This window comes from Bufo gargarizans, chromosome 9 (genome assembly GCF_014858855.1).
Source record: "Bufo gargarizans isolate SCDJY-AF-19 chromosome 9, ASM1485885v1, whole genome shotgun sequence".
Lineage (NCBI taxonomy): Eukaryota > Metazoa > Chordata > Amphibia > Anura > Bufonidae > Bufo > Bufo gargarizans.
In genome coordinates, this window is record NC_058088.1 from 37,878,593 (window position 1) to 37,893,344 (window position 14,752).

The 14,752-nt window shown below is 42.4% G+C and overlaps 1 protein-coding gene across 2 annotated transcripts in view; it reads left to right on the plus strand.

Moving 5' to 3' along the window:
• The window catches only part of DOCK11 (dedicator of cytokinesis 11), a 266,917-nt gene that overhangs the window by 143,386 nt on the left and 108,779 nt on the right, over nt 1–14,752 (plus strand). For both annotated transcript variants that reach the window (XM_044269084.1, XM_044269085.1), the window contains 5 exons: nt 2,095–2,170; nt 7,695–7,798; nt 9,428–9,536; nt 10,755–10,821; nt 13,497–13,544. In XM_044269084.1, the coding sequence (XP_044125019.1) occupies nt 2,095–2,170; nt 7,695–7,798; nt 9,428–9,536; nt 10,755–10,821; nt 13,497–13,544 (404 nt within the window). The remainder of the gene's footprint in view (nt 1–2,094; nt 2,171–7,694; nt 7,799–9,427; nt 9,537–10,754; nt 10,822–13,496; nt 13,545–14,752) is intronic.

Consider the following 14,752-nt stretch of genomic DNA (forward strand, 5'->3'; position numbering starts at 1 on the left):
CCGCCTCCAGAGCAGAATGGAGGCTGAACGGAGCCAAACTGATGCATTCTGAACGGATCCTTATCCATTCAGAGTGCATTGGGGCTAAACTGATCCGTTTGGGGCCGCTTGTGAAAACTCTGAAACGGATCTCATAGGTGGACCCTGAAACGGCAGTGTGAAAGTAGCCTGCGTTACATGCAGATCCGTCTGGTATCTGCACAGATGGATCCGCACCTATAATGCAAAAAAGATTATATATTTTTTTTTTCATGATAATGCAAACGGATCCGTTTTGACTTACACTGAAAGTGAATGGGAGGCGGATCCGTTTTCATTTGCACCATACAGCATTTTGGTGTCGGCCTCCAGAGCGAAATGGAGGCTGAACGGAGGCAAACTGATTTATTCTGAACGGATCCTTATCCATTCAGAATGCATTGGGGCAAAACTGATCCGTTTTGGACCGCTTGTGAGAGCCCTGAACCGATCTCCCAAACGGACCCAGAAACGCCAGTGTGAAAGTAGCCTAATTAAATACAGACAAACATTAAAATAAAAAGCAGATGTGAATACAAATGACTTCAGGATCCAATCTAATGCCATTTGATCCTCACAACGAGGTGAAGCTATTTCACAGTCAATCTACTAGTAATAAATAAATCCACTGATGTCTTACCCTATTATATAGTTACATAGTTGATACGGTTGAAAAAAGACACAAGTCCATCAGGTTCAACCAAAGATCCTCTTCACCATCAACATGCATTTCATATATCTCGCTTTGTCAGGAGGATGGGCCACTGTGCAACTAATCTTCCTTTAAAAGGGGTTGGTCCATCTTCTATATTGGGGGCATATATCTCTAGGAGAGGGGTAGGCAACCACCTGCATTCCAGGTGTTGTGAAACTACAACTCCCAGCATGCACACTTGCTCTGCTCTGCTCATAGCTCCCGTAGAAATGAATAGAGCATGCTGGGAATTGTAGTTTCACAACAGCTGGAGTGTCAAAGGTTGCTGACCCCTGCTCTAGGATATGCCCCCAATGTCTGATAGGTGCAGGTCCCACCTCTGGGACCCACACCTGTTTCTAGACTGGAGCCTGCACAGATGCATAGCCACCCTCCATTCATTTTTATTGAACTGCTAAAAATAGCTCCAGCAGCAGGCTTGGCTATTTTCAGAAGTCCCATTTAAATCAATGGGAGATGCGCTGTGCAAGCACGACCACCTCTCCATTCACTTCTATGGGACTGACGGAAATAGCCAAGCCAGTGCGCTGCTATTTTTGGCAGTCCCATAGAAATGAATGGAGAGCGTTGTGCCCTCCTTCACTTTGCGGGCTCCGTTCTAAAGATAGGTGCAGGTCCAAGAGGTGGGACCTGCACCTATCAGGCACTAGGGGCATATCCCCCAATATACAAGATGGTCCAATCCCTTTAAATCTATTGATAGGGTTGAGCAAACCCGAACTGCAAAGTTCAGGTTCGTACCGAACTTTGTGAGTTCGGGTGATTTTATTATTTTCCGTTATAACATGGTTATAATGGAAAATAATAGCATTGTTAAGACAGAATGCTAAATAAAATGTCCATTAAGGGGTTAAAATAATTTAAAAAACTCACCTCGTCCACTTGATCGCGCAGCCGGTATTCTCTTCTTTCTTCAGGACCTGCAAAAGGACCTGCAATGACGTCACCGCGCTCACCACGTGTTATAATGGAAAATAATAAAGTGAAGTTCGGGTGCCCATTGACTTTAATGAGGTCCGGGTTCAGGTTCAGTGTTCGGGTCCCAAACCCGAACCTTGACCTGAAGTTCGGCCAAACCCGGGTTCGCTCGTCCCTATCTACTAACATTAATAGGAACGCTGAAGCAAGTTCACATTGGCCAATACACTATGCATGGTCATTTAGGAATTTTGCTTGTTTTAATATAGTCGTCTTCATCTAGGATGTTATAGGTGTTTATTATTTAAAATAGTCATGTAACAACAAGTTCCTACTAGCACAATCTGATTGAGAATTTGCTGTTGTGCTACATGTCACTGTGTAGCCCAAATGCAGCTAATGTTGGTGTTTGTCACTTATTTATGCTAAAATATATTTTGCAGGCATCCAGGGACACATTTATGTGCAGCTTTTCCTCTCCTTCCAACAGATTAAGCTTGATTATGGACAAAGACACAGGTCAGTTTTTAGTGAAAACACACTTTTTTAGATTATATTAGGAAGTGTAAGTCTCAATGTTGTTAGAAATGTTCCCTTACAAGAGTGACTGAATCAGCAATAACCTACAGGGCAGAATACAACGGTTGCTGTTCTGTAAATGCAGTGTAGACGTAGGGTACGAGCACACATTCTGGATTCTTGATGCAGTTTTGGAAGCCAAAACCAGTAGTGAATTCTAGAAAAGAGACAAAGTTATATCTGTCCTTTATACTTTCTTTCATTTTATGATCCACTCCTGATTTTGGCTTCCAAAACTGCATTAGGAAACCTGACCATGTGGCCAGACCCTTAAGAGTAGATCAAAGCCAAAACCAGGTGCAGGAACACCAGGGGGGCACCATATTAAGTATGTACTGCAATATCTAGACACAGAAGCATTTTATAAAAGACTCCAATAAAATATGTGTTTCTTTTTGCATGATGAAACAGTAAATTAACATGTAATTGAGGGATAGAGCCTTCATCATTGGATGACTTTGCTTGATCTCTCCCAGTCTGTACAGAAAAGCTGACAATTAAGTTACAGAATCATGAAATGTCAGCCTATTATGTCTGCTCTAGTGGCGGCAAATGTGAAAATGTGTATATTTAAAAATATTTTTTGTGTCTAGCAACTAAATATAAGTTAAAAAAAAGTCAAAAATACAAATATGTATATAGGCACACCACCTTCTGGAAGAATATGTCAGCACGCCTTATATATGAAGCAACTGTACAAATTTATTTGCATGCAATAAAACATATAGGAAAAATAAAAATGGCTTCCAGTGATGGTAGATTCACATAACATTTCAATTATTCATCCTTAACATCCCCAATATGTCAATTTCGTAGAGGGTATAAAGGACCAATAATTAATCGATACTGTCTTCACAAGTCCACAATTCATATAACGACTAATATCGCTTAAAATTCACAATTAGGGTACATCACTAAAAATACATGATCAAAAGATTAATACATATCACTCGGAATCCATGATCAAAGTGCAAAGAATAATAATTCATAAAATTGTCTCCAATCATATAGTCCTATTATCAATGCTTTTATATCCCTCACGTGGGTATTCCACTGCTTGTACTAGATGGGGTTGATGACCCGTTGTATTGATAATAGTCAGCCAAAAGCGTTCATACTAATAAATGCTTGTAAATGTCACTGGTGATGTTAGGTATTTCCCCGTGGCACTCTCAATACTGAATGTGATGATAAGTCTTTATCAATAGCACATTGGGTTAATAAATGTTCGTAGATATAACTTCTGGGGGGTATCTCACAAGTTGCGCTCGCAATAACAAAGTGCTCAGCGATGAGTATTATTCATATGCTGGTAAGTATTCACAGGTATTCATATGAATAATACTCATCGCTGAGGCACTTTGTTATTGCGAGCGCAATTTATGAATAATTATTCTTTGCACTTTGATCATGGATTCCGAGTGATATGTATTAATCTTTTGATCATGTATTTTTAGTGATGTACCCTAATTGTAAATTTTGAGTGATATTAGTCGTTATATGAATTGTGGACTTGTGAAGACAGTATTGATTAATTATTGGTCCTTTATACCCTCTACGAAATTGACATATTGGGGATGTTAAGGATGAATAATTGAAATGTTATGCGAATCTACCATCACTGGACGGCATTAAAAATTTTTTACTTTAAAAAAATTTAATTTTTCCTATATGTTTTATTGCATGCATATAAATTTGTACAGTTGCTTCATATATAAGGCGTGCTGACCTATTCTTCCAGAAGGTGGTGTGCCTATATACATATTAGTATTTTTATTGGATCGATTACGGTTTGGGTTTTTGGGTTTTCAAACATATAGTGCACCCATTGATTATCTATTGCGAGTGGTGTGAGCCCTGCCTTTCTTTATACGTTAACGAGAAAAAAAAAAGTCAATCATTTAAAAAAGTATAATAAAAACTTTATTTGAATTGTATATCATCATCTAGTGATACATTACGGGCGATCCTAAAATAAGCCATGCTCTTCTGTTATCCAAAAGTGGCAGTGAAGAGGAACGTTTAGGCTAGGTCTACACAACGACTTTTGTCGCACCAATGTCGCGCGACAATTTTTATAATGATAGTCTATGGTGTTGCACTGCGACATGCTGCGACGCGACAGTCGCAAAAAATCCATTCGAGATGGATTTTTCTGCGACTGTCGCGTCGCAGCATCTCGCAGTGCAACACCATAGACCAGGGATGCTCAACCTGCGGCCCTCCAGCTGTTGTAAAACTACAACTCCCACCATGCCCTGCTGTAGGCTGATAGCTGTAGGCTCTCCGGGAATGATGGGAGTTGTAGTTTTGCAACAGCTGGAGGGCCACAGGTTGGGCATGCCTGCCATAGACTATTATTATGAAAATTGTCTCGCGCGACAAATGTCGTCATCTAGACCTAGCCTTATACCTTTTACAATACAGTTTACCTCTTTTGCAGTTTGTTTGAAACCAAAGTATCACCCGGCAATACCAGCTGTAAATATTCAACTACCACTTCATCGTTAGTAATAAAGAACAAAGGCTTTGGGATCTTCAACAAGCTGTAAATTGGCTGCACAACATTGTTTTGTTTTAGGCAGAAATCAAAATCTCAGCTCGTACGACTTTGTAGAGGCTGCAGTCAAGTACTTAAAATATTTGAATGCAAACTGTAAAGGTCCCTTTACACGGTACGATGCACAAGCAGATTGTCGGGAAGGAAGTGATCCTTCTGGACAATCTGCTGATCGCTAGCAGAGGAGACCAGTGCATTTACATTCACCTATCTCCACTAGCTCCCCCAAAGAATGGGGAGGAGCGATCGCTAATGCCATTACTGTTCCCCATACTGTCTCGTTGTTTTCCGGCAGCAAATCGTGTTTACACAGCACAATCTGCCACCGGGAAACAAGGACTAATGATCCAATCCACGGTACATTTACACTGCCAGATAATCGCTACCGCGCGTTACTATGAAAGCTCGTTAGCGATGATCTTTTCATTTCTCTGGCTCTTTAGGGAAGTGGTGAAACTTTTTTTGTATTTACTTGAAATGTAGCACATCTATTAATTGGAGTAATATTAGATTTTGCCCTCATGACACACTAGAAAGACTAAAAAATAAACATATTGATATAATTGTGCCCAGAGATGTCCAAAATATTACATGGTGGAGGCCTCCAGGAAACAGTACCCGAATTGTTGGTCTTTGGTCACCTCACCTTTTTTGAAAAATTGTATGCACCCCCAAATGGAAGCAATAAAAACTGCACCTCACCCTGCAAAAAACAAGCTCCCTGCACAGCTCCATCGATAGAAAATAAAAAAAAGTTATGGGTGTCAAAATATGACACCACAAAGTGTTTTTGAAAGGTTTTTAAAGGTAAATATAACAAAAACTATATCAATTTGGCATTTTGTGTAATAGTACTGACCATCAGAATAAAGACCTGTATTGTTATTTTTACCACACGGTGAATGCTGTAAAAGTTAAACCTAAACCTTAAATGTCGGAATTGCATTTTTTTATGGGGTTATCCGGGAATAAATGTTGATGACCTATCCTCAGGACAGGTCAGCAATATCAAGTCGGCAGGGATCCGACACCTGGGACCCCCACCAATCAGCTGTTAGAAGAGTCCAGATGCTCCATTAGTGTCGGGGCCTCTTTCTCGGCCATTTGACATCACCATACATCGGTCACATGGCCTTGTTGCAGCACAGCCACTATGTGGCTGGGTAAGCACCCAGGAGGCCGCCGCACTCACCAGATGTCCAGCGAGCACCACAACTTCCCAAAACAGCTGATCTATGGGGATGCAAGGCATAGGTCATCAATATATGATTAGCGCGGGTCTGACTCCCGGCACCCCTGCCGATCAGCTGTTGGAGGAAGCCGCGGCATCCTCACAGCTTACCAAGCACGGCGCCATCCATTGGATAAGGGCTGTGCTTGGTATTGCATCTCAGCCCTATTCACTTGAATGGGACTAAGTTGTGCCTAGGCTATGAGACCAATGAACATCACATGGCCTAAGAAGAGACCTTAGCAGTCACAGAACACCATGACCTCTTCTTACAGCTGATCAGTGGGGGTCCTAGATGTCGGACCCCCACCAGTCTCAAATTGAAAACCTATCCCGAGGATAGTCCATTAATATGTAAATCCCAGAAAATCCCTTTAAATGGCATCTTTAAAAAATACAACTCGTTACACTCTAACCAAATCTTGATATGGCTATGTCTGTGGAAGAACAAAAAAAAAAAAGTTAAGGCAGGGAAGAGAAAGTGAAACTGGCGCTGTCATAATTAGCTGGAGGTTAAATCCTGCAGCCGCCACTGGGGGACATAGTCATAGCCATTTCCCCTGGCACTGTCAACAATTAGGGAAAAGAAGGACTGAGAGAGGAAACAGGTGGAAGAAGGGTTCCCAGAGTGCCTTGGACCTGCCCTCGGTGCACCTAACTGCTAATTTGCATATTGATTAAAAGTAGTTTTCTCTGAGCTAAAACCATCATTACATTGAGCTGAGCCAGCCCTACAACCCATTGTGTCTGGCTGTGATTTCCCTGGTGACAGACTCCTATTAAAGTGGTATGTTAAGAAATTAATCAGCACAGAAATTTGTACCGGTTTAGCACATCCTAGCACATTGTTTCCCCTTTTATCTTAATATTGCAGGTTTTTCCTTCCCTCCATACGGTACTTTATCTCATCGCCCTCAGTGTGTTACTCCCCACCACCTTTTTAGCAGTACTTTCTTTACCCTCCCAGTTGCAGCCCGTTCTAATATAACTGGCTCCATGAGAGGGTAGTGGTAGTTGTGGCACTGATAGGAGTGGTGGTGGTTCACGGTGGCTGTCCTCATTCCAATGCTTCCTGGAGCCGTGCAGTGAATGCAGCGCATCCCCTTTCTTACCTCAGGGTAAACCCTGGCCCTTTTTTAGGCTCCCCTCTGGTGTTACATGGGGTGTCCTTGATGTTAGACAGATGGTTGCAACGCCGGAGGACAGATGCAAGGGCCGGCAGAAAGATGATAGAATCAATGACCAAGCCCATTTGGTTTCAGTAAATGAAATCTGTCTTTATTGAATAGATAAAAGTGCAGAAGGATCCGAGTTATTGCGCTGAGGATGACAATGGGAGAAACAAGCAAGGAATCTGTATATATTATATATATTATTTCTGGTATGGGAAACGTTTAGTACAGGCATGTCCAAACTGCGGCCCTCCAGCTGCTGCTAAACTACAAGTCCCAGCATGCCTGGATAGCTTACAGCTATTAGGGCATGCTGGGAGTTGTAGTTTAGCAACAGCTGGAGGGCCGCAGTTTGGACATGCCTGGTTTAGTATAACTTGGACAACCCCTTTAAGTTCTCTTCTTTCTGATTCACCTTCATTCTGACTGATGGAAATGATTTACTGGATTCCTTAGTTTTAGAAAAATGGAATTTAATACTTTCTTTATACTGGTTTTAAGGTTACAGCTCATCTTTCCCAAATGGTTGCATCATGAAAAGAGAGGACTCGCGTGGCTCAATCAGCACAGACATAACAACGGACCACAACATGAACGGTGAAAATGTACGTTTTACATCGGTGATACTTTCTGTCTAAGATGACAATATCATAAAATTCCTATGGTCCACTACTTGGTAGTCTGGCAAGTTTCCCTGAGCACATAGGGGGTAATTTACTATTCTGAAATATGCCTAAAGGTGTATTTCAGGCGGAGATGGTGGCACAACAGTTAGTTGCACCGCTATCTGTGACTTCGTCCCGCTCACGCTAGGTCTAAAATCGTGGCGGGGAAGGGGACGGGCCGGAGGGCCCGTCTCATTCATCATTTGCTACGTCTGTTTTAGGAGTAGAAAATGGTCTAAATGTAGGACAGCTCAGAAGCTATCTTACATTTAGAACTGGCGCTGGATGCGCCAAAGTTATGGAGAGGCCGGCGCCTCTTCATAACTTCGGCAGATCCTCCACCAGCTATGGGGCTTTGTTAAGATCAGCGTCTAAAACACTAGTCTTAATAAATGTGCCCCATAATTTTCATGCTAGAAAAAACAAAACTTGAGTGTAAATAATAAAATAGAAATCTTGCTTGCGTTGTATGGCAAGTATACTAAGGCTAGTTTCACACTAGCGGTACATTCTTCGAACAGGCTGTTTCGGCAGAGGAACAGTCTGTCGGAAGACATCGTATATGGCATAACCAGAGAGGAGCAGAGCACCGCCAGGCCTCATTGACTGTAATGGGACTTGGTGGGAATCCATCCTGTTTCCGGCATTAGTGCCAGGATTCGGCCGGACAAGCACCTCTGCAAGCAGAGGATTTCTCTTAAATTCAAGCGGTCCTGTTCATTTTTCATTGTGGGGCAAATATACTAAGGCTAGTTTCACACTAGTGGTAAATTTACCGCTATTGTGATACTAGCCTTAGATTGGCATTATGTATGCCAGTCTTAGTGTAAAGCCTGTCCATGCACCAAATTTAGGCAGGCCTTTAAATAATTTTTTTTTACATTGTCCAGCAGTCCATGTGCCAGAAATTCAAATCTACGCCAGCTATGTTCTGGTGTAGATTTGGTAATTTATGGTAAATACATTCCACGCTGTTATATTGCCACTTTTGAAAAGTTGCAAACGACTCCGTTAATATGGCGAGAGCCATAATTTGAAACTTTTTAACACCATAAAACTTGGATAACTTATTTGATAAATCTGCCCCTTTTCCCCTCAGGATGCAGACATCTTCTCTATCAACCGACTTTTTTAGGCCTACTTTTGGTGTTTGCACTTCAAAAGCTTCCATTGTATCTGCTGATTGTATTTCTGAACCGCCATTTTTGTCATATACCAGGTCAATATACATTGAACTACCTTGTTTTGCAGTATGTAATAGTGTAGTGGACTATGTCCCGTCTGTGATCATGTTCACGGCTGCAGCCAGAAGCTCGGTGGTCACGTGACGCTTAGAAACCACTGAGGCCAGAGAATGGTTGCGGTGGTGGACATGACCATGGACGAGATTTCCGATCCACCAGAAGCAGCAGGGATGGAGGCCTTGGCAGTGAACAGGTGAGTGGCTTTTATTCCTTTTTACACACTTTTAGGACCATAACTAAAGTTGGTTTTGGGTCCTAACAACCTCATTAAGTCAGTGACTAAATATTTTGTACTCAAATCTAGTTTATTATTTTTCCTCTCCAGATGCGTAGAAGCTCCGTTAAAAGTGTGTCTCCTTATACCAGATTGGATTCCTATGAAATTAAGAGCCTGCTCATTTGCTATCTGTACGTAGTCAAAGTTATTTCAGAAGGTAGGTGTTTAGTTTATGTTTAATCCATCGTATTTACATACATTACACGTGCAAATTGAAGCTTTGATAATCCAGCATCTAAAATGGGCCCAATAGGTTCTGTGCCAAAACTACGTGAGGCTTGTGGTAGCCCTGCCCATGGGTGGGTAATTATGGTCAGGTTTGGGCATTCCCGGGGGGAGAGCTTACATGGCCCAAATTTACCAACTGCAGTGCTGTCTACAACTAAAAATGTTAAGCTTCACAACCAGCCAAAAATGTAGAAAATACTACAGGATGACAGTGTGGGCCAGTTTATCTCCTGTCTACTTATTGCACTGATTTCTAAGCACAAAGATTTTTTCACCAATCAGACCAACCTTACAGATGTTGAGTTTGCCATTTACACACATTATCATCTTCCTCCTCTTTTATGACCTCCCTAAAATAAAATAGTCAACATGGAGAAATATAATATACCAATATTAAAGAAAAGAAAACCTAAAAAATTTTACGTGTCCTCTCACTGACTTGATAAAGGAGATTATAAGCGAAAACGCGTTGTCTATGTGAGGTTGTACATAGAAGACTACTGGTATATTTCAACCTCATCAATCTTGGACTACATCATTCCTACTCAGAAGATGACAGTGCCACACAAGATGTCCTTTTGCAGTGTTTTTTATGTAGACTTTTAGGAGAGAGGGATGCTATTAGTTTACTTACCATGAAATCTCCAATATTTGCTCTCAGAGTCCTAAACATAAAAAGTAACTAGATGTGTATCTCATGAGCTCCCTTAAAGGGACACCCATCTGAAAGGAGTATTTTTAACTCACTAAGGCCTTGTTCACACATCAGTTATTTCCATCAGCGATTGTGAGCCAAAACCAGGAGTGGAGGCTACACAGAGATAAGGTATAAGGGAACAAACTGCTCCTGTTCTGTGTTTTTGATCCACAAAAGTTAAAGAGCTAGGACAGGAAGTAGAATACATGACTTCAAAAAATTATATCTAGAAAATCATCCACCCAGATTTTATAAAACAAATGGCAGAATATGCACATATTGGTTAGTATGTGATAAAAAATGACTGAAGTGTCCCTTTAAGTCCCTATTGTTATTATTACTAAACAGCTGAAGTTGATTTACTTAAGGGGGGAGGATGTAATAATATCAGCACCGTTTCTCACACTTGACTTTTGTGTATCCTAATGTAAATGTTTGTGTTGTTCTCAGATTCTCTGATTAGCTACTGGAATAAAATGTCCCCACCAGAACTGCTGAACTTCCTTACGCTTCTAGAGTGAGTTGGACAGTGAAATTTACTACCGTACTGGTTTGCTTTGGTCCCATTGTGCTATACTGCCGTTAGATAAGTGGTCCGTAAAACATGAAACCACTATTTGAGTGCTTTCACACCTGCATTTTTTTTCTTTGTGGTTTTGAAGCCAATGTCAGGAGTAGATCACAAAGGCCTCTTGCACACAAATGTTGTGCATCCATTCGGTCCCTAATGCACAGGCAACGTCCAGTGCTTCCGCGGGGTTCCGATCCGTGCTTCAGTTCCGCATCTCCGTGATTGCGGACCCATTCAAGTGAATGGGTCCGTATCCGTGATGCGGAGTGGACACGGGCCGGTGCCCGTGTATTGCTGACCCGCCGTATGCGGGCCGCAATACGGCCACGGGCACACAACGTTCGTGTGCAAGAGGCCAAAGGGAGAGGAAGTACATTAAATAAATAGGGAATATTTCACTTTTCCTTTTTCAAATCCACCCCTAGATTTGGCTTCAAAAACATCATCAAAACATTCAAACTCATTGAGGGAGATTTACTAAATGTACCAGAATTCTGGCTCAATTTGCCGCAGAATACTATATATACAATATATTCCTTGCAGCACATTTATTATGTTTTTTAAACACTTTTTTTTGTGCCTCACTTGTGAGGAGGTTTGATTTAGCATGGAAAATGGGGCATAACCAAAATGCACTGTCAAATTGTGCGTCAAAATTGTGCCAAAATCGGCCAACCAATAGATGATGGAAATGCGGTAATATAAAGTGTGACCTATTTTAATAAATTTAGCATATCCTTGGATGCCTAAGTTTACACTGTCTAAATATTAGACAGGTTTAGTAAATCTGCTTTGTTGTGTTCTTTTGGACAGCAGCAGTAATCTCAACCTTAAGGTCCATTCACACGTCCGTATGTGTTTGGTGGATCCGCAAAAGACGGACACCGGCACTGTGCGTTCCGCATTTTGCAGACCGCACATCGCCGGCACTCTCATAGAAAATGCCTTTTCTTGTCCGCAATTGCGGACAAGAATAGGACATGTTCTATTTTTTTGCGGAACGGAAGTGCGGATCCGGAAGTTGCAGATGCAGACACCACATTCCGGCCCCATTTAAAATGACAGGGCCCACACCTGTTCCGCAAAATTTCGGAACGGATGCAGACCCATTTTGCGGACGTGTGAAAGGACCCTTAAGCCTCATTCACATTTCCATTTTTCATGGCCGTGTGCTATCGCATTTTCCACAGACAGAACACGTGCCCATTGATTTTAATATGTTTGTTCACACGTCATTCGTTTTTCACTGACGGTGTGTCACAGAGACATGCCTTACTTTGGTCCGTGATGCAGAGCAAACATGTCTATTGAAGTCTATGGGTCCATGAAAAATCACTGAAACAACATGGATGGCATCCGTGTTTGGTCCGTTTTTCACTGACCTCCGGTAGGAGATGCTCTGGAAATTAATTTGCCCATGGTATACGGATGACACTCGGAGGGTAAAAAATGGACACAGTCCAAACATGGATACTTCACTGACATCTCCACACATAAAACCCGTACAGATTTTGTACGGTCGTCAAATTGACACGGAAAGTGAACGAGGCCTAAGGACTTTTTTAATGTTTCCATGTGCTGTCTTTAGGTATTTTTTTTAAATGCAGTACTTAAAGGGAACCTGTCACCGGGATTTTGCGCATAGAGCTGGGGACATGGGCTGCTAGATGGCCGCTAGCACATCCGCAATACCCAGTCCCCATAGCTCTGTGTGCTTTTATTGTGTTAAAAAACAGTTTTGATTGATATGTAAATGACCTGATATGAGTCCTGTAGCCGGAGATGAGTCAAGCGGAAAGGAGCCCAGCACCGCCCCGCGTCCTCCGAATCTCCTCCTTGCTGGCTGACTTCACAGAGCTGGAGCGCCGAAATCTCGCGATGCGCGAGCTAGCGCATGCATAGTTCGTTCCCTGTGCTGATGCCAGTACAGGGAATGAACATGATGCCGACACTGCGCATGCGCTAGCTCGCGCATCGCGAGATTTCGGCGCTCCAGCTCTGTGACGTCAGCCAGCAAGGAGGAGATTCGGAGGACACGGGGCGGTGCTGGGCTCCTTTCCGCTTGACTCATCTCCGGATACAGGACTCATATCAGGTCATTTGCATATCACTCAAAACAGTTTTTTAACACAATAAAAGCGCAGAGAGCTATGGGGACTGGGTACTGCAGATGTGCTAGCGGCCATCTAGCAGCCCATGTCCCCAGCTCTATGCGCAAAATCCTGGTGACAGGTTTCCTTTAAAGGGGTTGTCTAGCTGCTAATATTGATGACCTATCATCAGGATAGGTCATCAATATCTGATTAGCTTCCTCACTATTGCTCTACGTTTCATCTCCTGTGGGGCGGTGGCGTAGTGTAGTTACAAGCACTTGCTCCATTCACCTGAATGCAGCGAGTAATTGTATTACACTGCACTTCCGAAACGGAGTGCAGCATAATGAAGAGGAAGCTGCGCTCACATGGAGCACCACCTGCTCTTCAAACACCTGATTGGTCGGGGTGCCGGGTGTCAGACCTGACAGTAGGCCGTCAATATTAATGGCTGGACAACCGCTTTAATGTTTTAATGTATGAGACATTAAACTTTCCATTATTTATGTGATTTTTGTTTCTTTTTAGGGCTTGCCTATTTCATTTCAGATATGTAGGAAAAAGAAATATTGCAAGGTAAGCATATTATTATGTACCCCTGTCTTGGAGTTGTGGAATGAGTACAGTGAATTATAGGTACATAGATACTTTGCTTAAAATGTACCTGGGAAATTATTGCTTTATTAGGCTAGGGCTTCAAAATACCCAAGTGTTTCCTGCTAAGTATTTTGAAATCACAGATTTAACAGCACTGCGACTTCAATATTTCTATGAAGCAAAAAGGTCCCAGCCATGTCACCTTTACAGGTACTGCTTTACTACTCACCTAATGTTGGTGAAATAAAGCTAGAGGTAATATGCATTTCCACTTAAGGTCCCTTTACATGGGACGACAGCAGAGTATCGCTGGTGGAGGAGACCGCTGCATGAGATCCGCTCCTCCAGAGTATGAGGCGGAGCGCTCGCTAACGCCATCTCTTGTCCCCATTCTGAATCATTGTTTGCCGACAGATGATTGTGTTTACACAGCACAATCTGCTGCCGGCAAACAACGATTTTTGTGTACGCACAAACGATCGGATTACCCAATGAACAAGCGCTTTTTTCGTTCATCGGGTAATCAGCGGTACAGTTACACCGCCAGATAATTGCTGACAATTAGCGATTACTTTTAAGATTCTCAGACAGTGTAAAGGGCCCTTTAGAGTCCTGACGTTACATGAAACTCTAGTTGGCTGTGGAAGTGTGAATAGTCATTTGGATCCTGTTTGAGTGTGTATTTTATTAAAGGGCATCTGTCAGCAGATTTGTACCTATGACACTGGCTGACCATTTACATGTGAACTTGGCAGCTGAAGACATCTATGTTGGTCCCATGTTCATATGTGCTCACATTGCTGAGAAAAATCATGTTTTAATATAAGCAAATGAGACTCTAGGAGCAACAGGGGTGTTACCGTTACACCTAGAGGCTCTGCTCTCTCTGCAACTGCTGCTCCCTCTGCATTTTGATTAACAGGACCAGGTATGATGATGTTTTCACTGGGACTGGTCCTTTCAATCAAAGTGCAGAGGGCGCAGCAGTTGCAGAGAGAGCAGAGCCTCTAGGTGTAATGGTAATGTCCCCATTGCTCCTAGAGGCTCATTTGCATATATTAAAACATAGTTTTTCTCAGCAATGCGGGCAGATTTGAAAAATAGTAAAACGGCTAGGGCAACGCTAAAGCCGACCCGTCAGAGCCGGTGACATCACCGAACACACTTGGAACATGACATGCTCCGAT